Raw genomic sequence first — 27578 nt, 5'->3', positions numbered from 1 at the left:
ATCCAAAATGTGGAAATTGATTGATAGGTTGATGACCTACTAATTAAGGTTTATATAAAATACTGACACATATGTGTTGTTGACCATAACCTGTGAACTTAATTAATAATTATATAAAATTTAATATAGTCAATTCTATAAATTAATTTGCTAATCTTTTAGTTGTTTAACCTCACTTGTTCATACCAAGCAAACAATAGAAAAATCGTAGCAAATAAGTACAGTAATGCATACACAATAACATAAAGGAATGGTAGGCGAAGAAAATCCTTGCATTACTAAAACATCTAAGAAACTGGGGGATAGTTACACGGTGTTGCTTAATCAACAGTGTGTCGATTTAAAAAAAAAGACAATCATTCACGGTCACTTCGAACCGCAAAGTGACTTAATTCGAACAGTGACGTAAATCCTATAATGCGTAAAACATAACTTGATACAAGGTCTAACGTGAAGGAAAGTACTTCCCACTTGAATCTACCACTTCTGGTGAAACGCTTTGTGTTGAAGGATTTCTTTCAATTTTCATTTTTCATTCGCTAAGTCAGCTTTGAAAGGTTCTTATTTTCTATGGGGACCTCGACGAGTTTTTCAAGGTTGATTTATTTATGTAGAGAGATTTTAAGATTTTTGTTACGGTTAACTTTACTGCATTTATTTTAAATAAATTGATTATTAACATATTTGCATTAGTGAAGTTGATAATAGTGTTAGTTATGACGTCATATGTATATTTACATGGTTTATCGTTATGTATATTATCATATATCGTATATCCACATATATCATTTCGTGTCATATGTATATCTTTACATATCGTCACACCCATATAGAAACATTTTATATGGTCACACTTCATATATGAACACATTATATTGTCACATATCACATACTGTCACATGTCTCTTATTGTCAAGTGTCATATATCATCACACGTCGTATACCTATACGTCGTATATTGTCACATTTTATATATTAACACATTTTATACATTATACATGTCGTATTGTCACAGATCATATATTGTTACCCACCTTGTACTCTCACATATCATACATATGTGTATATCCTCATATGTGGTATATCAATGCATTATATCGTCATAAATCACATACATATATCATATTTCAATATACATTACATGTTCAAGTATGTTGTTAAACGTTGCATTTTGTTACATGTCATCTCATAACGTGTCACATATATGTCCACCATATGTGCACCCATCATATACCTCACCGTCATATATTTAGTCGTCGTATATCTAACCTCCAGATATCTACCCGTTGTATATCCACGTGTTATACACGTAACATACATGTTTATGTATATTATTCATATGTGTGTAACATACATGTTCATGTATATGTATGTTTACGTATGTTATACATGTGTGTATATAATGTATGTATATAACATATATGTTTATGTATGTTATACATGTGTGTATGTAATGTATGTATATAACATATATGTTTATGTATGTTATACATGTGTGTATGTAATGTATGTATATAACATATATGTTTATGTATGTTATCTATGTTTATGTATCCATATATGTTTACGTATGTTATACGTGTGTGTGTATATAATGTATGTATATAACATATATGTTTATGTATGTTATTTATGTTTATGTATCCATATATGTATAACATGCATATTTACATATGTTTATATATCCATACATGTATAACATACATATTTACATATGTTTATGTATACACACATGTATAACATGCATGTTTACATATGTTATGCTATACATACACGTATAACATCAAACCAGAACCCTAACATAAACTTCCAAAAACCCAAATCCAAAATCTGGACACCAAAGCCTAAAATGTAGCAGTTAACAGTTCACCGACCAATATCGACCCTTGCGAACTTCGTCAAAGGCACTATTGCGAATGAAGTTTAACCCCATCGTGTATCAAGCTGTCGTAATAACTTGCCGGAAAGTTGTCTCCCCAGGGTGGATTCGCAGACTTCCTCGTTGCGATGCTCCAGTAGATTTACGTCGTTCTGTAGGTCAGCAACAACTTAGGGTGTCCGCGAGCAGACGAGAATAACCGAGAAGATATATGTATTTTTTCTCTCCCGTATCGAGGTGGCAATTCGATGTAAAAAGGGTGAGGGAGGTGAGAGTGATGCATCGCAGATCGGAGGGTAAGACAATTCCTAGTCACCGACAATTCCTTTCGCCGAGGCAATTTCAGAGAGATCGATCGCTTCCGAGGGATTTCATAAAACTATTTCAGGCCACGACACCGGCCGCTCGATCTAACGTGAAATTGATAGGAAATCATTTATCGATGATATTCAGCAGCGTCACGACGCCCCTCGGTAATTCCATGCATGGCGGCTCATGCTGCATCGAGCATATTTCGGATGCTCGTAATCTGTACCCTGATTTTATTCGGCGATTTAGGTCTTTCGTATTATAATAACATTCTTGTCGGGCATGGATGAATTGTGTGGGCGTTTTGCGGAAAAATTTCGGAGGAATAGGAAATTATTGGGATAGTTTGAAATTTTTTAGAATTTTAATGTTTTGATAATTTGATGTTGATGATTGTACCTTCAGGTTGTAATTGGTAATATTTGAGAAGTACTGTGTAATTGTGCAAGTAATAATTCGAGAGTTAATTTATAATTGATAATTGAACATTTCTTTCAGTGAGAACTATGATGTTAATAATGAAGTAGTAGTTAAAAACAATTAAATTCTAATTGACAATTGAACATTTCTTTGACTGAGAACTACGATGTTAATTAATGAAGTAGTAGTTAAAAATAATTAAATTCTAATTGACAATAGAACATTTCTTTGACTGAGAACTACGATGTTAATTAATGAAGTAGTAGTTAAAAATAATTAAATTCTAGTGGACAATTGAACATTTCTTTGATCAAGAATAACAAAGTTATTATGCAAGTATCAGTTAAAAACAAATAAATTATAATTGATAAATGGACATTTCGTTGATCAAGAATTACGACATTATTCTGTAAGTAATAATTAAAAACAATTGAATTATAATTGACAACTGAAAATTTCTTTGATCAAGAATTACGAGGTTATTACTCATACAGCACTTAAAAACAGTTAAATTATAATTGATAATCGAACATTTCTGTGACTGAGAACTAGATGTAATTATGCAAGTGGCAATTGAAGAGAATTAAATTAGAATTGATGATTAAGCACTTCCTCAATTAAGACGTATAAGGTAATTATGCCAGTATCAATAAAAGACAAATTAGAATTAATGATTAGGGACTTTTTTTATTTGAAATGACAATGTAATTATCAGCAATTAGATGATTTGATTAATAGTCGAATACCAATTAAAATTCACGACTTATCTGATTATCAGTTAGATGATTAAGTTTTAATAAATGATTGAGATAAATGATTGTTCTTTCAATTTAGAATTACAATGCAATTATTCTATTAATTAGACAAGTAAATTATTGTTAATTGTGTTACTGAAGTATTCACTGTTTTTAATTAAATATTGAATTGTTTGTTAATTGGATTTTTATTTATAAATTTTTTATTTTTATACTCAAGTAGTAGTAATTTTTAATTTTTATTTCTAGATTTCTTTATTTTCAAGTCTCATTTATTTTTCATTTTTATATTCAAGTTTTATTTATTTTTCATTTTGGTTCTCAAGCTTTATAAATTTTTTATTTTGATGTTCAAGTTTTATTAATTTTTAATTTTCATTTCCAGCTTTCTTTATTTTCAAGTCTCATTTATTTTTCATTTTTATATTCAAGTTTTATTTATTTTTCATTTTGATTTTCAAGCTTTATAAATTTTTTATTTTCATGCTCAATTAGTATTAATTTTTAATTTTCATTTTCAGCTTTCTTTATTTTCAAGTCTCATTTATTTTTCATTTTTATATTCAAGTTTTATATATTTTTTATTTTGGTTCTCAAGCTTTATAAATTTTTTATTTTGATGTTCAAGTTTTATTAATTTTTAATTTTTATTTCCAGCTTTCTTTATTTTCGAGTCTCATTTATTTTTTATTTTTATATTCAAGTTTTATATATTTTTCATTTTGGTTCTCAAGCTTTATAAATTTTTTATTTTTATGCTCAAGTTTTATTAATTTTTAATTTTTATTTCCAGCTTTCTTTATTTTCAAGTCTCATTTATTTTTCATTTTTATATTCAAGTTTTATATATTTTTCATTTTGGTTCTCAAGCTTTATAAATTTTTTATTTTGCTGCTCAAGTTTTATTAATTTTTAATTTTTATTTCCAGCTTTCTTTATTTTCGAGTCTCATTTATTTTTGATTTTTATATTCAAGTTATATTTATTTTTCATTTTGATTTTCAAGCTTTCTTTTTTATTTTTAAGAAGTTACCTATTTACCCAATTCGTCTTTAACTGAGCACTGAATTTATAATTTAATATACTCGACCAAATTTTTGATCAAACTGTGAAGAATGTATTACAAATAGAGCGAATGTAAATGTCTTAAAAGAAATTTTAGCAACGTGTTTTCGACAAAAGTGTTGCTCCCTGAAACTCAGACCGGAATTACGCTACTGTTTGCATTTTTATGAGAGCGTCTGAATTGGAAAAGCGGCAATAACACCAGCACCACCCCCGCAATATATCATCGTCGAAAATCTTGCGAAAAAAAAGTGAAACTCATGCGGGTTATTGGCACCCGTTACGCATATATTATTTTTGTTACAACACAAAGAGACAATATCGTTGCAATGAAACAGTAAACAACAGTTTCAACAAACTTGATACGCTTCGATTCATTTTGTTGCCTTGTCGAAACTTTATCCGTCCATTTTGTATCTTCGAAGCGTCCGTGGACGGTTACGAGAGACATTGAACGTCTTAAAAGTTCACGAACAACGTTTCAAATTCGTGTATTGCGACGCACAGTAAAAGGAGAACGGTATTGCTACGTTTTTATGCTTTTGAGGTTATGCTGATGAGTTACGTTTATGAGGTCTGTTAGGTTAAGAATGCTTCAGGTTTTAAATTTAAGAATTAGGGTTCAAGGTTTAAATTTTCGGGATTAGTGATGTTTTACATTTTAGAATTTAAGTTTTTGAATTTACGAATTTTTAATGTTTTAAGTTGTGGAATATTCAAGGTTTTAAATTTGGAAATTTTTAAGGTTTTAAGTTTATAAATTTTCAAGGTTTTAAATTTATAAATTTTCTAGGTGTTAAATTTACTGATTTCCAAGGTTTTTTTTTATTAATTTTCAATATTTTAAATTTGTAAATTTTCAGAGGTTTTAAGTTTATAAATTTTTAAGGTTTAAAATTTATTATAGAGATTAGATTAGTTTAGGTTAGGTTCAAGTTTTTTAATTTTAGATTTTATAATTTACAGACTGAAGAATTTAGAAATTTTCAAAGTTACAAATTTTTATTTTTACATTTAAAAGTTACTACATCTTCAAATTTACAAATTTACAAATTTTAATATCTTGAACTTTACATAATTTTAAGATAAACTTCATCAAAATCTTGAAACTTTAAACTTGAAGCATTTCATCCCCAAAAACAAAGGGTGGCAATATAACGAAGGTCTAAAAATTGCCATATACCAAGAACATCTCCCAAGACTAATATACAATTTATAAAACTAGAATTCATAAAAAAGACAATAAATTACAAAAAAAATAAAACTGTTATATCTGTCGTGTCACACGATATAATTTTTCGTTTTTTCTCCATTTTTTGCGGATAAAAGGTGCAGTCTCTAGAGAAGGCTCGTTATAGACACGAAACAAGGCTCCTATTATCATGTTAATAGCGAACAATGTAAAAATGCAGAAACAAGCCGCATAATTGCACGTAACGTGACTTGTAATTGTTACATTGGCGAGCACATCGTTATGTAGATCAGAAATAAATGTGTCAGGGAAGAATATACGTCAATGACGTGTCGCAAACGATTCTTTGATTTCGCAACACACTGTTCCTGTTTCTTTAGCATTCGATAACGAACCGTTTTGAATAATCGAAGTCAATAATTAATCATTCTGTGATCGACTTCATCTTGCGCGATCTTGTTTCAATGATTGTAGTGAAATATTCTGTTTAGTCAAATATTACTGTTTTGATCGTGTCACCTTCTTCATCGTTCGAAAAAATTATTACGTTCATATTAAACAAATTTCAAATTTCATTTTCTGTTACTTTTAATTGGTGCTATATTTTGTACTGTTGGTACCAAAAGAAAATGGCGTTCGATTTAACCTAAAAAATTACATTTTTTCCTTTTGATTTCCAAGCAGATATCAAATTTAATTTTCTGTAATTTTTAATTGGTGCAATATTTTGTACTGTTGGCTCTAAGAAGAAATGGCGTTCGAGCTAACCTAAAAAAAATGCAATGTTTCCTTTCAGTTTCCAAGCAGATATCAAAATTAATTTTCTGTAATTTTTAATTGGTGCTATATTTTGTACTTGTAGGTTCTAAAAAGAAAGAGCCTTGCATCTAACCTAAAAAAAGGCATTTTTTAATTTCAAAAAGTTTCTGAAAAAATTATCTTCAATAAATATTAATCAGATCAATTCTCATTTTTACTTAAAGCAATAATTTAAAACTGTTCCTACATCATTTTATACAACAATGTCTAAATTAAAATAAAGATCTAATTTATAAACTCACATAACCTCAAAATGAATTCGAAATTCATCAAGTTTATTAATTTAATTTTAAACTCGAAGGAAATATAATCTTGTAAACGTAATTTAAAAGAACTTGTAGTACTGAGATAAAGAATATTGTGCAACATTTTTGGAATCTGTTTATGTTTAGGATAAGTTCCCTCTCCTCCATTCTCAATTGAACGACGCATACAGTTAAGGGTCGGAACAGGGGTGTTGGTGATTTATTATACTGAAATAAGAAGGGTACAAAAAGCAATAAGGAGTGTTTATGATGGTCCATGATTTACGGAATTTCAGAAATACTGTTTTGTAGACGTCTGCTTTTCAATTTCGGAATTTTTTAGCCTCTTGTTATTTTACTTTTCATAAATCATCTACTAAAATTATGGGTAATTCATATAGCTCATATGTAAGATTTAATCGTATGAGTTCACATATGATTACAAGTTACCAAAAATTATAATCAACTTGTATTTTATTTGTATATAAAAATATTTGCATCCAGATGATCACCTACTTAAAATTATTAATAATTCATATAGCTCATATGTAAGATTTAATCATATATGTTCACATATGATTAGTTACCAAAAATTATAATCAACTTGCATTTTATTTCTATACAAAAATATTTGCATTGAGGTGATCACCTACTTAAAATTATTAATAGTTCATATAGTCCATACATAAGATTTACCTCATTCATAAGTTTTAACCATATGAGTTCATATATGATTAGTTACCAAAAATTATAATCAACTTGCATTTTATTTCTATACAAAAATATTTGCATTGAGATGATCACCTACTTAAAATTATTAATAGTTCATATAGTTCATACATAAGATTTACCTCATTTATAAGATTTAATCATGTGAGTTCACATATGATTACAAGTTTCCAAAAATTATAATCAACTTGCATTTTATTTCTATACAAAAATATTTGCATTGAGATGATCACCTACTTAAAATTATTAATAGTTCATATAGTTCATACATAAGATTTACCTCATTTATAAGATTTAATCATGTGAGTTCACATATGATTACAAGTTTTCAAAAGTTATAATCAACTTGCATTTTATTTTTATACAAAAATATTTGCATCAAGATGATCATCTCCTTAAAATTACTAATAAGTTACATAGTTCATACATAATATATACCTCATTTATAATATTTATCCATATGAGTTCACATATGATTAGTGACCAAAAATTGTAATCAACTTGCATTTTATTTCTATACAAAAATATTTGCATCCAGATGACAGAATGTCATCAGCATGACTCATAAACATTCTTCGAAAGTATGAAATTTTTTGTAAAATACATAGTGCACATACCTGTCCAAGGAAACCGCAACAAGGCTATATACAGAGGCCGCCACAGAAACGCCCTGTATGTAAGCGACTGCTTTACACATGAACCATCCCAGAAACCATGCTGAAACATAAATGCATCACTTATCAGTTACTGTCGCAGAACAACACAAAATTACTATTTTCATTCTTTATTAACATTGCTCGTTTTACTTCTTTAAATCAATTTCAGGAAAATATTCTGAAGCTTATTGATGAGCTGTAGTACAAGTTCAAGGTTAGGTTTATGTAAACATGGAGGCATTGGCACTTTTGTTGATCCAACCTTAATATTTTCTTTTTTAAATTATTATACTAAAATTGTATAAAAATGTTTAAAAATGATACTAAAATTGTAGACTACTAAAATTGTATAAAAATGTTTAAAAATGATACTAAAATTGTAGACTACTAAAATTGTATAAAAATGTTTAAAAATGATACTAAAATTGTAGACTACGAAAATTGTATAAAAATGTATAAAAATAATACTAAAATTGTAGACTACTAAAATTGTATAAAAATGTATAAAAATTATACTAAAATTGTAAACTACTAAAATTGTATAAAAATGATACTAAAATTGTAGACTATTAAATTTGTATAAAAATGATACTAAGTTTGTAGACTACTAAAATTGTATAAAAATGTATAAAAATAATACTAAAATTGTAAACTACTAAAATTGTATAAAAATGATACTAAAATTGTAGACTATTAAATTTGTATAAAAATGATACTAAATTTGTAAACTACTAAATTTGTATAAAAATGATACTAAAATTGTATAAAAATGTATAAAAATGATACTAAACTTGTAGTCTACTAAAATCGTATAAAAACGTATAAAAATGATACCAAAAATGTATAAAATTATAATACATCATCAACAAAACAACTCGTTTCCATTACCAAAATATGCTTTTCCCAAAAAACAGCATAAAATATCTTTCATAAAAAGAATACAATAAAAACGAAGGAAAAGTAGTCGTAAAATATTCGTGGCATGAATGTGAAATTTGTGAACGTGAAATTCTATGCACGAATTAAGACCAACAAGTTTCCCAAGACTTTTGGGGCGTAGTGTACGTCGACGTTGATACACATATGCCGTTCAACTCCTATTATCTGAGAAAACTGGTTTTAAGGACGTCAATGCAAAGAAGCAGTTAAAACGGTTGCATAATAACGAACAGAACGTGGTATATAATACGCCGCGGTACAGTGACTGCACAGTCTTTCGAAGCTTTCGTTGGTTACTGCTCGTTTCATTATAGCCGCTACGAAGGAGACGGCTTTCGCTGGTTAAGATTTCTTACAAAGAAGTCTGATTAAAAATTTGATTGTCACGTGCACGGTTACAGTACACTGATTAACGAACGCAACTGTTCTTTCGTACCTGTTATTTTAACAATAACTTTCGGGGAAATAAAGAATAACGTTGATGATTTAGTAGAAATATTTGTGAGGAGGATCGAGGGTTTGGGTAATTTTAATTTGGAGTAATTTGGGACTTGAGGATTTTGAGATTTGGGAATTTGGGAATTTGGGAATTTGGAAATTTGGGGACTTGGGAATTTGGGAAATTTGGGGTTTGCAGGTTTTAAGATTTAGAGATTTTTGGAATTTGGGAATTTTGGGGACTTTGGGAATTTGGAGATTTAGGGTTTGGGGATCTGGGAATTTGGGGAATTTGGGGAATTTGAGGGATTTGGGAAATTTGGAGATTTGAGGATTTGGGGAATTTGGGGAATTTGGAGATTTGAGGATTTGGGGATTTAGGGTTTGGGGATCTGGGAATTTGGGGAATTTGAGGGATTTGGGAAATTTGGAGATTTGAGGATTTGGGGAATTTGGGGAATTTGGAGATTTGAGGATTTGGGGATTTAGGGTTTGGGAATTTTGAGATTTTGGGACTTTGAGGATTTGCAGATTTAGAGATTTTAGGACTTTGAGGATTTGGAGATTTAAGGATTTTGGGACTTTGAGAATTTGGAGATTTAGGGATTTTCTGACTTTGAGGATTTGGAGATTTAGGGATTTTGGGACTTTGAGAATTTGGAGATTTAGGGGTTTTCTGACTTTGAGGATTTGGAGATTTAGAGATTTTGGAACTTTAAGGATTTAGAGATTTAGGGATTTTATCAAAATTTAGGGACTTTGGAGACTTTGAACATTTTGAGATTTGGAAATTTGGGATTTGGGGATCTAAGGATTTGAAGATTTGGGGATTCGAAGACTTTTAGGATTTTTACACATTAGAATATTGGAGGTTTGAGATTACAGATTTCATAATTTTGCAAATTTGAAATGTTAGAATTTTACCATACAACCATGAAAGTTTGAAAGAACTGAAAAATTTCCCAGTTTTACAATTTTATAAATTTACAAGTTATTTAACCATTTGACAATTTTACAATTTAATATTCTTACCATTATCCAAATTTACAACTGTTCAATTTTATAATTATGTTCTGACATTTTGAAATTTCAAGAATTTTAGAATTTTGTAACTTTTATACTTTGGAAGTTGAAAACTTCTTAAAATGTGTAATTTTGTAAATATGTAAATATAGAGACGTCAAAAGATGAGATTGTACAAAAATTGAATAACACCAACATAAAAAGTTAGTGCCTTAAACAGAAAGTGATTAAGATATTACCTGGGTGTGCTAATTATACCTGTTGATTAAATTGTACTACCTTTTCTAAGGTATCATTATATATTATATCTTGATTATATAACAGTAAGGTCAGTAGGTGCGTTTTACGATCCATTTATTACCTTCTATACTCGAGTTTTGTATATTAATTATACTTAATCGCAGTTGTTTTATTCTATATTGCAAAATATTCTGAAGTATGAATAGTAATGAATAATATTTCTATTTGTAGCTGGTCAAAGAATTTTAATTAAAAAATTACTGAGTATATTATTTTACTTTAAAAGAATCAAGCTTGAAAAATTATTGTAAAGAATAAAATAAAATAACATTTATGATATATCGGTTTATTATACAAAATTTAATTAAAATTGCAAATAAATAACAAAATGAAATAGCATTTATGACACATCAATCTGAAGATCATAATTTAATAAACATTGAAAATAAATAACAAACTAAAATAGCATTGATGATATATCTGTTTGATGTTCAAAATTTATTTAAAATTATAGTAGATGACAAAAGGAAATAAAATAAAATAGCATTTATGATACATAAATCTATAGATCATAATTTAATAAAAATCACAATAAATGTCAGAATGAAATAGGATTTATTACACATCAATCTGAAGATCATAATTTAATAAAAATGACCACAAATGTCAAAGTGAAATAGGAATTATGACACATCAATCTGAAGATCATAATTTAATAAAAATGACCACAAATGACAAAATGAAACAGCATTTATGATAAATCGATCTGTACATCAAAATTTAATAAAAATATCTATACAAAGTAACACATGTCACATCATTTCATTAGCAATAATATTTTCTAATATTAACATCCCTATCCCGCATGTATATTAGAACAGTCAAATGAAATCACAACTCATTAAAAATAATACCAGTCATATCACCTGATATGATTCGCAAATTATCTATATCCTTCAAACACGACTAAAATCTGCATAGAAAAAAAGATATTTGCACTTCAAACTGTCTAACTCCTACATCGTACTCTCTAATTATGCAAACGACCCCTTCAAACCAATTACTGAAATTAAACTTTCACGCCTTAAAATACACGCTACCGTTTCCCTCCTATCGTATAAAATAATTCAGCTCGAAAGGAACACGTCATTAGCGAGAAAATCACGTGCTATATTAAAAAAAACAGGTTTCTCGCACATTTCCCTAGTTCTTTCGTGTACCGATTGTGTGGCCTTTAACACCCGGTACCGAAAGTATTGTACGAAGTGAAGGGTACGCACGAGGCCACATAGAAAGGAACTTCCGGTGGACCTATTTATCTTGCTATTCAAGACACTTAACACTAGATCGCAGTTCGATGATCTTGGACTTCTTGTGTTTAATTGGGAAAATTATTCTGAAGCTTTCGAACAAAATTTGGGGTGATAGGTTATGAGGTGCCATATGTGGACACTTAAGTTCACATATGAATTACTCATGTTATTTAAGAATTTTATTTACATAACTGAGAATGTTTGACTACTTGGAATTGTGAATAATAATTATAGTAAATAATGTGAAATTATTTGGTAATTTTTGTATTTATGTTGACACTTCAGCTGGCACCATATGTGGACACTTAAGTTCACATATGAATCACTCATGTTATTTAAGAATTTTATTTACATAACTGAGAATGCTTGACAACTTGGAGCTGTGAATGATAATTATACTAAATAATGTAAAATTATTGGGTAATTTTTGTATTTATGTTGACACTTCAGCTGGTACCATATGTGGACACTTAAGTTCACATATGAATCTATTACTCATATTGTTCAAGAATTTTATTTTGCATAACTGAGAGTGCTTGACCACTTGGAACTATGAATGATAATTATACTAAATAATGTAAAATTATTTGGTAATTTTTGTATTTGTGTGGATACTTTAGCTGGCACCATATGTGGACACTTAAGTCACACATGAATTACCCATATTATTTAATAATTTTATTTACATATCTCACATCACTTGCAACAGTGAATAACAAAAATAATAAATGATATAAAAATGTTTGGTAATATTTCTATGTGTGTTATCAGCTTAGCTACTACGTCACACATATGTGGACACTTACATATGCATCTATTACTATTTACGAATTTTGCGTATATAACTGAAAATACTTGTATCAACTACTTGCAATAGTGAATAATAAATACAGTAAATAACATAAAAATATTTTTAATAATATCTGTATGTGTATTATCACCTTAGCTACCACATCATATGTGGACACTTAAATTTCATTATAAACCTCCACACTAATATTTATGAATTTCTTTAAAAAACATTACAAAGGACATCCCCAATATCCTCCAATATTTTCCAACATCTTCCAACAATTTTCAATATTTTCCATTTCAAAAAAAAGAACAAATAAAAATATATACCCAGAATCATGCAGCGAACGTCAAAGTCGAGAAACCTGTCCCATCTCGAAGCCCCGGTAGGATAAAACGATGAGAAACAATTTTGTTTTCATAAAATATATCGAACAGTGCGCGTCAGCCATGTTTCATTTATTTACAGAATCCAGATATCGACAGATTCGAGTGCACATCGAAGACGATGTCGCAAATATTCATTCAGCGGAGTAGAGCGAGTTTGGGCCGACATATCCATCCACAGGGAAGAGATCGAATAGAAACGAAGTCTTCCGTTGAAAAAGTTTCAGCGAAATCCAGAAAAATTCGAGGCTTGCTTCCAATCAACCATGTTTTGGCAACGTGACGCTTCCGAACTTTCGCCATTGAATAAATCCGATATGCACCACTATGATTGCATGAACGTATCGTCATGATGTGGCTAGCTTCGATAGCAGAGAATGTTTCCTCAGAATTAGTATCACTACTTCCTCAGAAAGTATAAGACGATAAAAAATACCGGATGAAACAAATGCAACGGGGGATAATTTTCAGTGGGACAGTGTCCTTCGACCACGAAGATCATGGTCTGACCTTGTATACTTCGCGATTAAAGACGATTAATTCCCGATGGAAAGAATCGTTCGCGAGAAACGCGTAATCTGGCGTTAAATTAAAATCGAAAAATTAAAATTGAAATTCTTCGGAAACTTTGCACTGTGGACAATCCACGCATTCTTGTAGTCGATATTGGAACAGATTACAAGAGACCTCGATACAAGTTTTTAGCGATAGTTTTTCGTTCACGTTTGTAGTTTCAAATCGAACAGCAGTAAGACCCGAGTCATTACATTCTAGCGATTTTTGATTTGTTAGTCACATGTGGTTGTGAGGTTAACCTTAGCAGTCTGCAGTTTTCTATTCATGTAGGTATTGCGTATTAATTGCTCAGTTTGGGACTTCATACGTCATTTGTAATTCTCCACTCAAATTTTAGCTGAATGGAAAAGACACTGTTTGTGTCACCAATGTCACTAACGTCCACTCCGAGCTTTTGTAAAACGTAAAAATTCTTTGGAGCACCCTCTAGTCATCAAGTACAAAATAAATTCTAGTCAAGATGATGTTTTGTCAAATATTTTTGAGGTAAAATACTATAATACATGTATATAGTATTCGAGATAAAATACAAGTGTGCATAAAGGTGATCTTTAATCGCGAAAAATAATGGCAAGCTAAAGTACAGGCTTTCCTATACGCCAATTTCGTATTTCACTTTTCTTTCAGTTACACGTTATTCCCGGTTATTGCACAGAGAACTGTAGATTCGATAAAGGGTATAATTTATGAGTCGTTTAATTCGCCTGTTCGCGCGTAAAGAAAGCTGCCACGGATTTTTTAACATTCCTCAGACGATTAACACGAGATAATATCAACCTTTAATGTTAAATACTGTGGTTAGAGGCGAGGTGAACCGAGAACGTCAGTTTTCGAGAGATACAATCGCTTGGGAGGTTGTTACGACATCGGTGTTAATCTTTGCATCTTTCCTTTTGTGTGCTATTATGGGAACCTCAAGTATCTAGGGAATTTTTAGAGATTTTTGGTGTTTAAAGGTTCTTACATTTGGAAATTTAGAAATTTAGAAATTTGGAAAATTAATTTAACTTAATATAAGTTAACATAACCTAACTTTAGGAATGTAGAAGTTCGTAAACTTGCAAATTTATAAATTTAACCTAACATTACCTAACCTAACCTAACATAACTTCAAAAATGTAGAGATTTTAAAACTTGGAAATTTATAAATCTAACCTAACCTAACATAACATAATTTTAGAAATTTAGAGGTTCTTAAACTTGGAAATTTAGAAATCTAACCTGGCCTAACCTAACTTAACCTAACTTTAAAAATTTAGAGATTCTTAAACTTGGAATTTTAGGTTGACTTGAATTTAAAAATTTAGAAATCTAGAAATATGGAAATTAAAATATTTAAAACCAGAAATTTAAATTTCTAAAATTCCCAAATTCAAAGGCACAAAAATAAAAAAATTCAGAAGTAGAACAAATTTCCAAATTAAAAAGTTTCAAAATCGAAAATTTGCAATCTACAAACTTTCCAACAATACTTCACCAAAGAAAGCAACCGAAAATTTCTTATATGGCTCCTATCCCACTTTCCACAACCTCATATGGGCCATATATCGAGATCATACACTCTCTTCTCTAACTTCCATTTTCCCATTAACACTCATAACCTCAAACATCCTAACCATAACCCTCAAATCATTTACCAAAGAAATCAGTCTCCAACTTAATGCAACCATGAATCAACAACCTTAACTCAATAAAAAAGCAGTCCAGTAACCCAATATCAAATTTAACAACCGTCATAAATACGCAAGTAAATTAGTCGGCAAATGTCAAAATTTCCCGATCACCGATCACGTTTCGCCCATTTTACTTTCACCGTCTACGCTCTGTTGACGTTGACCGTGCACACACGGAATAAAGGAAAATGTCTGGAACAACTCATAAACTATGCGAATAGCTTTAATTGCGAGCCTGTTACCCGATAATTGAGACAAATCGACGAAGAACTTTATGATCGAGTTGTCCGTTTCGACGAGAACTTAATGGCCGAGCCTCGAGGAGCTGCAGGCTAGTTCTCGATCGTGATTACAGAGGAGCTTTTAGGGAGTTTTCGTGTCGTCGTCGACCTTGACCATTTACCGAAGTCTGAATGCTGAAGAGGTCTCGTTAACCGGCTGCGAAGTGCTCCAACCGGTTCTAATTGAAATGTTTAAGCGCTCCCTGTTTCCATTTTCTTTTTTAAAACATTCAATTCCGAGGCGACGAGAGTCGTCGGATCATTTTACCCCGGGTTCGAGGTTATGCAAGCGGTTACGTAACGGCCATTCAGGGAAATGATTAAACAGCAGACACAGGGAAAAATATGCGGAACAGAATTGGTTACGGTGATACGTGATACGCGTATGGAGATTTTAGCTCCTTGCGAAAGTCAGTCAGAGTTGAATCGTAAACGAGATCCGATGGAAAAGTTGGCACGGTGGAAGTTGATCGATGTGGTCTTATAGTGGTCAAATATTCGTGTGAGTGAATATTGATGAGCGTAGTTAACCGGTAACTGCACTATTATTAGTGGACACGTGATTATTCGTGTCACTCAGAAATCGATGAATTAATTAATGTACTGCTGTACTTGATAAAATCTGAATCAGTTTCTTGTTCTCGTGAATGTCTGTATAAATTAAAACTTTCCAGAATTTTATTGAGGCTGGGTAGCTGTGCTAGTTTATGTACGTGTATGCATATGAACACTTTGAGGATGTATGCATATGAACATTTTGAGTCTGCATACATATGAGTATTTTAGGTATGTATGTGTACAATAGCTAAGTACATATGTGTATATTTTGAATATGTGTATTGTCTACACGTATGATCTGGCATATGTGTACATATGCTTTTGGTATGCGTTACATATGCATCATATGTGCATTTTGAGTAGACGTATGTATGCATACATATGAAGATTCTGAATACACATATGCACACATGTGAGTACTTGTACCTATGCATACATATGAAGATTCTCAATATACACAAAAGTACACATGTATGAGTATTCCAAGTATGCATAAATGTATGTATACATATGAGTGTTGTAACTTTGCATACATATATGAGCACATATGAGTATTCTCAGAGCACATTGCATACACTTTGAGTACATGTATGAATTTTCTCAGCATTCGTACATATGCACACACATGTGTACATGTATGTATGCAGTGAAATATCGAAATAGTGAAACAAAATGACAGACTAATAAAACAATAATCTAATGATCTAATAGTAAAAACGTATAGTGATATAATAACTGAATAAAGTGGACAAAAAATACTGAAATAGTGCAATAGTGAACTGGGCAACTAAAGTACCAGTACCATGATATAAAAACAGAAATGAACGAGGTAATAAAATAGTGAAATGAGGTATAATAATTAAGTAAGTAAACAACTCTAAAGAAAATAATATTTCACCAAATTATAAGCACCGACCAATTTTGTTCAAATTCCACTCTATTTTTTAATGATACTGGAATTCCTATTGGTGTTGGTAAAGCTAATAAAATTTGATTGGCAAATACCAGTAGCTTTCGTAACGTTTGGAATTAATTACAGAGAAAACTCAGTCAATGCTGTGATACGATCGGTCGAGTTCAAACGAAACGTTGATTATCGAAATTGTACGAATTCTTTGCCACTGCAATTACGCACGAAACGAAAACCCGCTGTCACATAAATTATACCTAAACAGATACGTATCGGTTACCCTCTTCTTTGTTTTGCTATCTGAAATATTTACTGTCTCGTAAATCACCGATTTCTACGTTTCTGATACAATTAAGTGTATTATTTTGACTGGTTTCGCTCGTGACGCACTCATGATGCATACGTGACGCATTCATGACGCACTCGTGACACACCCTTGACTTATTTACGACGCACTCGTGACGCACCCTTGACTTATTCATGACGCATTCGAGACGCAATCATAACGTGTTAATGACGCACTCGCGACGCACCCTTGACGCACTCGAGATGTAACCGAGTCGCACCCTTGACGCACCCTTGACGCATACGTGACGCACTCGTGACATACCCTTGACTTATTTATGACGCACTCGTGACGCACCCTTGACTTATTCATGACGCATTCGAGACGCAATCATAACGTGTTTATGACGCACTCGCGACGCACCCTTGACGCACTCGAGATGTAACCGAGTCGCACCCTTGACGCATCCTTGACGCATTTATGACGCACTTGTGACGCACTTGTGACACACCTTTGACTTATTTACGACGCACTCGTGACGCACCCTTGACCTATTCATGACGCATTCGAGACGCAATCATAACGTGTTTATGACGCACTCGCGACGCACCCTTGACGCAATCGAGATGTAACCGAGTCGCACCCTTGACGCACTCTTGACGCACCCTTGACGCACCCTTGACGCATTCGTGACGCACTCGTGACATACCCTTGACTTATTTGTGACGCACTCGTGACGCACCCTTGACTTATTCATGACGCATTCGAGACGCAATCATAACGTGTTCATGACGCACTCGCGACGCACTCTTGACACACTCGAGATGTAACCGTGCGAGTCGCACCCTTGACACACCCTTGACGCATTTATGATGCATTTGTGACGCACTTGTGACACACCTTTGACTTATTTACGACGCACTCGTGACGCACCCTTGACTTATTCATGACGCACTCAAGACGCAGCCATAACGTATTCATGGCACACTCGTGACGCACTCATGACGCATATGTGACACACTTCGCCTGTGAAGTATTTTGCTCGAATTCCTAATAAATTTAGAGTAAAGTTTCAATTTGGAGTTCAAGTCCAATTTTTCAATAGTTAACGATTGATGCAAAGTTGGTGTAACATTTCATCTTTCTTGGCTTTAATATTGTAGCTGTTATTAGTTAGAGTTCTGCCCGACGCACCTGACAAATAAATCATGGTGCAAGGGGTTCAGTAGCTAAACGTTAATTATTTACAAACATACAATTTATTTCGTTCGTAATCGCATTATAAATCTTGGTAACAAAGTTTCAAGGTCCATACGCTCGCGAGTTACCATTTCGTTCTTCGACATTATTCAACGCAACGCGTTTCAAGGCCGGACAGGAAAGAAATCCTAGTCGTAAAAGACAACATCGTTCGTATAAAAGAGATGAATCGTTGTCTACTTTGCACATGCACGCTGCCGAGATTTCGAGCTTGATTAATCTCGATGTTTCGCATCGGCATTGGAATTTCTAATAAAATGCAGGAAAATGCGAGGAAGTTTCATCCGGTTACAAAATTGTATCGCTCGGCAAGAAAATTTCTTTGAAATGTCCGTGGCAATTCTTGACGGCAACTTTACAAGTTGAACGTCAAATTATTTAACAAATTGAAACTCGAATATTTTGTTCATTTTACTTTTATTTAATTTTGTTTTTAAAAGTTTCGGATCAATTGTTATATAAATTTGTACTAAACATACACATAATTAATTTTATTAAACGTAAAAAGAGATTGTACTCTTTAAATTGTTATTTGTGTTGTAACAATTAAAATGATATTTTTTGGAGATGTTTACAAAATTCTAATTATTTTAATTTTACTGTCTCGACTTCTAAAATTAATTTTCAAATAAGTTAACTAATTTTACTTGGAATTAAAATGTTTAATTATTAGCATTTTTATTTTTATTTCTATTAAGAATAAATTTAACAAATTTCAGAAAATAGTATATTATTAATTTCTGTTTTTATTAATGGAAAATTAAAAAACATTAGTAAGTAGTGCAATATTAATTTCTGTTTTTATTAATAGAAAATTAAAAAACATTGATAAATAGTACATTATTAATTTTTGTTTTTATTAATAGAAAATTAAAAAACATTAGTAAATAGTACATTAGTAATTTTTGCTTTTATTAATAGAAAATTAGAAAACATTAGTGAATAGTACATTATTAATATTTTTTTTTTAATAGTAAATTAAGAAAATATGAGTTAATAATACATTATTAATTTTTGTTTTTATTATTAGAAAATTCAAAAACATTGGTAAATAGTACATTATTGAAAATTCATAATAAATAGTAAATTATTAATTTTCATTTCCGTTCACATTGAATTAGAATACCGAATTTCACTAAAAATTAAAATTGTATTCTATTAAAATATTAAAATTTTATAATTATAGCAAACTGTTTAGTTAAAATGTCTGAGTGATTTTTGAGCGAGAATGTACATTCTCGACTTGACCCAGCGATTGAAGTGTTCCTCGAGAGGACAGGAAAATGAACGCGCAGTCGTCGTTTCCCGCTGCTAAATTGAAATTCAAACTAGCCGCCAGTTTGAACCCTCGAGAAGCCTCGGTCAAGTAGCCTTCGATTTCGCGGAGAAAGAAAAAGTGCTTTCGTCGAGGACCTTCCCGTTTGATTCCGACCTTTTCATCGTTCTACGATTCTCAATCGACTTCGAAATTGTCTTCGTTCTGTCTTTTATCTTCCTTAGAATTTCCAAATTTGATATTTTATCGATTCATATTCTTTCCTGGCTTTTACGCTTTTGGAGACTGTTCAGAAGATTTCAAGTTTGGATATTTGAGAACATAGAAATTTCAAACTTGAAAATTTACAAATTTAATAATTAAGAAATTGAAAATTTGATGACTTGAAATACACAAACTCCAGACTTAAATATTTGAAAATTTAAAAATTTAATAATTAAAAAATTGAAAATTTGATGGCTTGAAAATACTCAAACTCCAGACTTGAATATTTGAAAATTTTAAGCTTAAAAATTTACAAATTTAATAATTAAAAAATTGAAAATTTGATGACTTGAAGATACACAAACTCCAGACTTGAATATTTGAAAATTTAAAAATTTAATAATTAAAAAATTGAAAATTTGATGACTTGAAAATACTCAAACTTCAGACTTGAATATTTGAAAATTTACAAATTTAATAATTAAAAAATTGAAAATTTGATGGCTTGAAAATACTCAAACTCCAGACTTGAATATTTGAAAATCTTAAGCTTAAAAATTTACAAATTTAATAATTAAAAAATTGAAAATTTGATGACTTGAAGATACACAAACTCCAGACTTGAATATTTGAAAATTTAAAAATTTAATAATTAAAAAATTGGAAATTTGATGACTTGAAAATACACAAACTCCAGACTTGAACATTTGAAAATTTTGAACTTGAACATTTACAAATTAAGTTAATTAAAAATTGAAGAATTTTCCTTAAGTCCCTCCATTTCCCCGCCCAAAATCCCCAAAATGGCGGCATCACCAGCGCACATCCACCTACCAAATCCAAGCTAACCCAACCTAACCCAACTAATCCACAAAAATCCACCCAATCAGTTTATGCAGATGAATTCCCCAGAATCCGAAGAATGAAAAACTATTTCAATCAAAGGCAAGAAATTCCCTGTGAAAGTTCCTCGAACGAAGCACCCGATCGATGAAGTCGTCCCGCCTGAGTCTGTGTCTGGTAATCGGGCTACAAACGACAGGAACGTTCGTCTAGGAAACCGCATGAATTTGCTTGACTGAAATCCCACAACCGGTTCCGTTTTATCGGTCGAGGGGTTGGGAAAGGAGCGAGAGCCGATCAGGGCAGAACAGCGGCGCAGCAGGGCCAGAGACAGCGCAGGGACGGCAAATGAAGGCAAATCGGTGCTCAGCGTCGCGTGACTGCCAAGAGTTTTCGTTCCATGGGGAAAGGGAGGCGTGTATGAAACGCTGTTTCTATGCACACGATATTATCGTGTTCGCTCGAAAGTTCAACGTCTATGCGAGTCGTTCGTTTTCTCGTGAAACACGTGGCCAACCTTTTAGTTTACCTATTGAACCACTTATGGGATCACTTTTTCGTCTATTTTCTCCTCCACGAAATTAGCGACTTGATCCAGTTTCGTTGGGACGTGAATAGTTTATTGAGTTGTGGTTTAGGTGCTTTGGCGAAAATAGGGATATTGTGATGTTGGTTGGAGGAATATAGGGATTAGGGATATTGGGAGTTAGGGATATTGGGATTTAGGGATATTGGGAACTTGGGGGATTGGGAACTTGGGAGATTTGGGATTGAGGAGATTGGGAACTTGGGAGATTTGGGATTTAGGAGATTGGGAACTTGAAAGATTGGAAACTTGGGAGATGGGGAACTTGGAAGATTGGAAACTTGGGAGATGGGGAACTTGGGAGATGGGGAACTTGAGGGATTAGGAACTTGGGAGATTGGGAAGTTGCGAGATTGGGAACTTGGGAGATAGGGAATTTGGGAGATTTGGGATTTAGGAGATTGGGAACTTGGGAGATTTGGGATTTAGGAGATTGGGAACTTGGGAGATTGGGAACTTGGGAGATTGGGAACTTGGGGGATTGGGAACTTGGGATATTTGGGATTTAGGAGATTGGGAGCTTGGGAGATTGGAAACTTGGGAGGTTGGGAATTTGGGAGATTGGGAACTTGGGGGATTGGGAACTTGGGAGATTGGGAACTTGGGAGATTGGGAACTTGGGAGGTTGGGAACTTGGGAGATTGGGAACTTGGGAGATTGGGAACTTCGGAGATTTGGGATTTGGGAGATTGGAAACTTGGGAGATTTGGGATTTCGGAGATTGGGAACTTGGGAGATTTGGGATTTTGGAGATTGGAAACTTGGGAGATTTGGGATTTAGGAGATTGGGAACTTGGGAGATTTGGGATTTAGGAGATTGGGAATTTGGGAGATTGGGAACTTGGGAGATTGGGAGCTTGGGAGATTCGGAACTTGGGAGATTCGGAACTTGGGAGATTGGGAACTTGGGAGATTGGGAACTTGGAATAATTGGGATCTAGGGTGATTGGAACCTAAGGTAATTGGGATCTAGGGTGATTTGAATCTAGGGTGATTGGGATCTAGGTATATCTGGATCTAGGGATATTTATATCTAAGTATATATGGATGTAGGAATATAAACACTTGAAATCTGAAAAAATTAGGATCTCTAAAATTAGGTAGCTAAGGATAATGAGATGAAAGAATATAAAAATTTGGACATATAAGTATTTGAAGAACAATTAAGATCAAGGCAAATGGAGATCTATGGATATTGTGTACATATGATGATTGAAGCATTTGTTAAATAGAGACTGATACGTACACACGAATAATATGTTTTTTAACGAATAGAGATGTGGATATTTACAAGTTTATTTGATTAGAAGTCTGAAGTCTCTAGACTCTCCTTATATTACCACAGACTATGATTATTATTGCACATTACTGCATGCGAATATTTGGCAATACCACCGCCAAGATTTTCATCATTATAAATTCAATTGAAATCGTGATTGTTTCTCTGTAAAGATTGCCAAATCAATCATATCGGAAATGGCTTTCGATAAGGTGGCCTTCGAACATCAGACTACAAATGAAATGTGTACCGGTGCCATGAAATTGCTGATAAAGTTACTGCCAAGACATCATAACAGAATCGGACGGGTGCATATAATGGCAAAGATGTCTGGATCGATTGGGTAACTGTCTATGCTCCTCCTTTTGTGTCGTTTACTCTACGGGTTTCTCAGGAAACAGGTTTCTATAGGACGATAAGGGATTGGAAGGGAATTGTTCTTATCGGGGAAACTCGGATGTAACCTCTTGTTATATTGCATGAAAGTGTTGTGAATTGGATCGATATCAACCCATGAGTTGGTGAGACTGCAAGTATTTTGATTTGGTCAGAATTCTGTCGAAATTTTTTAATTTCTAAGTTTCTGAATTTCCAAAAGCTAAATTTCTACACTTTTCAGTTATCTAAATCTGTCAATTTCCAGAAAGTAAATTTCCACCCTTCTAAATAAGCAAATTTTCAAATTTCTACACTTCTGAGTTATCTACACTTGTCAATTTCCAGAAGGTAAATTTCTACCCTTCTAAATATTTTTCAATTTTCCAAATTTTCAATTTTCCATAAGTTACAATTTCTGTCGTTCAAATTTCCACGAGCTCGAATTTTTATTATATTGTAGTCTTGTGTTCCAGTATGTTGTGCTTATATGATCATACGTTCTGAAGGGTCATTTTAACTAGAGGGATGTCCTATTCAGTAGTACGAGTTATCGAAATTTGCCTCGTTCAATATTTGTCTTATTTATTAAAATATCCGATAATAAAATACCTCATCGGAAGTATATAATACAGCAATTGTCTGTTCTCCGTTTATGCACTCTCCGTAAATGGTTCTTGGATCCTGTAATGGTAGCATTCGTCAGGACACTCTTTATATAGCACATATATGTACATTGCAATTTGAGAATCTCGGCTTTTCGCTAACGACTCCCTCGTTGTATATCGGTAAATGCAGCCGTATTGTATCTCGTTCAAGGCCGACACTTTCCACCGTTAATCTCGTTCACGGTCCATCGATAATAATTTTAAACCCGCTCGTTTTCACTGTAGCCGATGATCGTCGTTGTTGCCGGCAGCTCGCTCTTCAGCGACAGAATTTGATACGGTAATTAAATGAAACAAATGCGACGCGTGGAAATACGACACGTGTTAAAACTGTCTGTGATAAATACAACGCGTGACATGTACAACTTGTATAAATACAACACGTGACACATACAACTTGTATAAATACAACATATGACTAATACGTATGATATGTAATGTGGACAAGTACATGTGACAGATGTAATGTGACAAGAATGTGTGGAAATACAAGACGTTATTGTCTTGTATTGACAAAACAACGAGTACAAATATGAGGGACACATACAAGTTGTGTAAATACAACATATGAGTAATACGACATGTGTGGATATGTGATGCGTATGAATACGACATGTGAGGAATTTAATGCGTCAAAGTAAAATGTGTAAAAATGCAGGATGTCAATGTATAATAAGTAGAAATAAAATACATGATAAGTACAAGGCGTTGATATATAACGTATGTGTAATATAATATGTGACAAAGGTAACACGTGTCAAACACAACATATGACACATGCAATGTGTGTGTAATGTAATATGTGTCAAATATAATACGTGTCAATCACAACATATGACAAATACAACATGTGTGTAATGCAGTATGTGGAAAATGCAACATGTGTTAAACACAACACATGACAAATACAACATGTGTGTAATGTAATATGTGCCATATACAACATGTGTTAAACACAACACATGACAAATACAACATGTGTGTAATGTAATATGTGCCATATACAACATGTGTTAAACACAACACATGACAAATACAACGTGTGTGTAATGTAATATGTGGCAAAAACAACATGTGTCAATCACAACACATGACAAATACAACATGTGTGTAATGTAATATGTGCCATATACAACATGTGTTAAACACAACACATGACAAATACAACGTGTGTGTAATGTAATATGTGCCATATACAACATGTGTTAAACACAACACATGACAAATACAACGTGTGTGTAATGTAATATGTGCCATATACAACATGTGTTAAACACAACACATGACAAATACAACGTGTGTGTAATGTAATATGTGGCAAAGGCAACATGTGTCAATCACAACACATGACAAATACAACATGTGTGTAATGTAATATGTGCCATATACAACATGTGTCAATCACAACACATGACAAATACAACATGTGTGTAATGTAATATGTGCCATATACAACATGTGTTAAACACAACATACGACAAATACAACGTGTGTGTAATGCAGTATGTGTCAAATACAACATGTAGCTATTTGCATTGCATTGTACTATATTACATATTTCATTATATCGCATATAACTGCATTCTCCCATATCGCACATAATTATATTTTATTATTGCTCTTCCACATATAAATTGCCAAAAAAAATTTCCTTATAATCACAAGAAATTTTAAAAAGATATTTCACTTTGAAACTACATCTAATTGCCCACATGAGTAAAAGTGAATTATGAACCGTCACAGTATATAAAACCATCCGGCAATTAATCAACGACTGCGATCTATTAACCTTTAAGTCGTTAAAAAAATTCATCTATTCAACTTTTAAGTGACCCTTTGTGCAGCCTGAAAGCTGTCCGCTCGCACAGCCGCAAAATGGAAACTTGCAATCTCCACCCCGGTGTCTTACAATCAACTTTCTTCCGCTGCCGTTCGCCATCATCGATTTCCGTCAAGTTCTTAATCAACCCCAAAGAAGCTAGGAAATATTAGCGAACCGCGTTCCATTTAAAAGCCTTGTCGTTCTCAGAAGCGGAAGAGTATCGACGCGAAAACTTCTTTCCCGACGTTATTACACGCGGGTCTCATTTAGCCCCCTTCTTTTCTTACCCTTGATGAGTCTCCGTCCTTTTAAACGAAGCAAGAGTCACAACCACGCGTCCCATTTTTTTTTATTCGGCGTCTTTAACGGACAGATTTTTTACGTCCGAGATTTCAACGTTGTTTCTCGTTTTTACGCCTCTATCTCATTCGATGTTGTACATCTCGATTCTTTCTTCGACGAGTCAGCCGCTGGCGATTTGTTTCTACCGGCGCACAAAAGCCATTGTTCCCGCAAACTAATCCGTCAACCGCTGTCAAAGATACATTGTGTTACTTCTGCAACTAAGAAATGCTTCTCTTTTCCGGTGTTATCTTGTCTTCAAAGCTTCCGTGTTGCATAGTGGAGACTGAACAATTCTGGGTATAATTTGCTCGGTAACGTTTAATTGGGGAATTCAAGTTTTATTAATTTGAATTTAATTTTAGTCGAATTTTTAATTGTTTATACGCTTGTTAGGTTATTTATTCTTGTGATAATTATTTAGGTGTATTTGTATTTTTTTACTTCTTTATATATATATGAATTTACTTAGTTTCATATGTATGCACATGTGCGTATATGTTATATGCACATTTCTAATTTAGAACAATTCAATTAAATTTAATTTTATTTGAACTTTTAATTATTTATAGGCTTGTATAGGTTATTTATGCTTGTTCCAATTATTCAGATGTATATATACTTTTTTACTTCTTTATATGCATCAATTTATACAGCTTCATATGTGTACACATATGCATATATGTTATATGCACAATTCTAATTCAGAACAATTCAATTGAATTTAATTTTAGTCGAACTTTTAATTATTTATAGACTTGTACAGGTTATTTATGCTTGCCATAATTATTCAGTTGTGTATATTTGTATTTTGTTACTTCTTTATGTACATCAATTTATTTAGCTTCATATATGTGCACACATGCATATGTGTTATTTGCACATTTCGATTTTATTCGAATTTTTAATTATTTATAGGCTTGTACAGGTTATTTATGCTTGCCATAATTATTCAGTTGCATATATTTGTATTTTGTTACTTCTTTATATACATCAATTTATTTAGCTTCATATACACATGTACATATATGAATATGTCATATGCACATTTCGAGTTTATTCGAATTTTTAATTATTTATAGGCTTGTACAGGTTATTCATGCTTGCAATAATTATGCTACTGATAATCATTTACTTGCACATATTTTTATTTGTTCATATCTTTATGTACATATGTAGCTTCATATCTAGAACATGCTTTCTCTAATCAATAAGAGCTAATATATAAAATTATTCATTACTTATATGAATTACAATCTAACACATAAAATTATTTACAACTTAAATAAATGATCTAACAAAATTATTTGCTTTCTCCTAAAAAATCCAGCATCAGAATAACAAACCGTGTCATCAAACGTGTACAATGAACCAAACACATTCGGCCATTTTTATCAGAACGTATTCTATAGAAAATCCCCGCAGTATATTTGCTCGA

At 32.3% G+C, this 27578-nt stretch overlaps 1 protein-coding gene across 1 annotated transcript in view; it reads right to left on the bottom strand.

The window, feature by feature from the left end:
- The window catches only part of SIFR (SIFamide receptor), a 77715-nt gene that overhangs the window by 11930 nt on the left and 38207 nt on the right, over positions 1-27578 (bottom strand). Inside the window, exon 2 of the mRNA XM_003704098.3 lies at positions 8031-8130. Coding sequence (XP_003704146.2) covers positions 8031-8130 — 100 coding nt within the window. The remainder of the gene's footprint in view (positions 1-8030; positions 8131-27578) is intronic.

This window comes from Megachile rotundata, chromosome 13, assembly GCF_050947335.1.
Source record: "Megachile rotundata isolate GNS110a chromosome 13, iyMegRotu1, whole genome shotgun sequence".
In the NCBI taxonomy this organism is placed as follows: Eukaryota; Metazoa; Arthropoda; class Insecta; order Hymenoptera; family Megachilidae; genus Megachile; species Megachile rotundata.
Note: the sequence above shows the minus strand (reverse complement) of the source record. Positions and strands in the feature narration are given on the sequence as shown.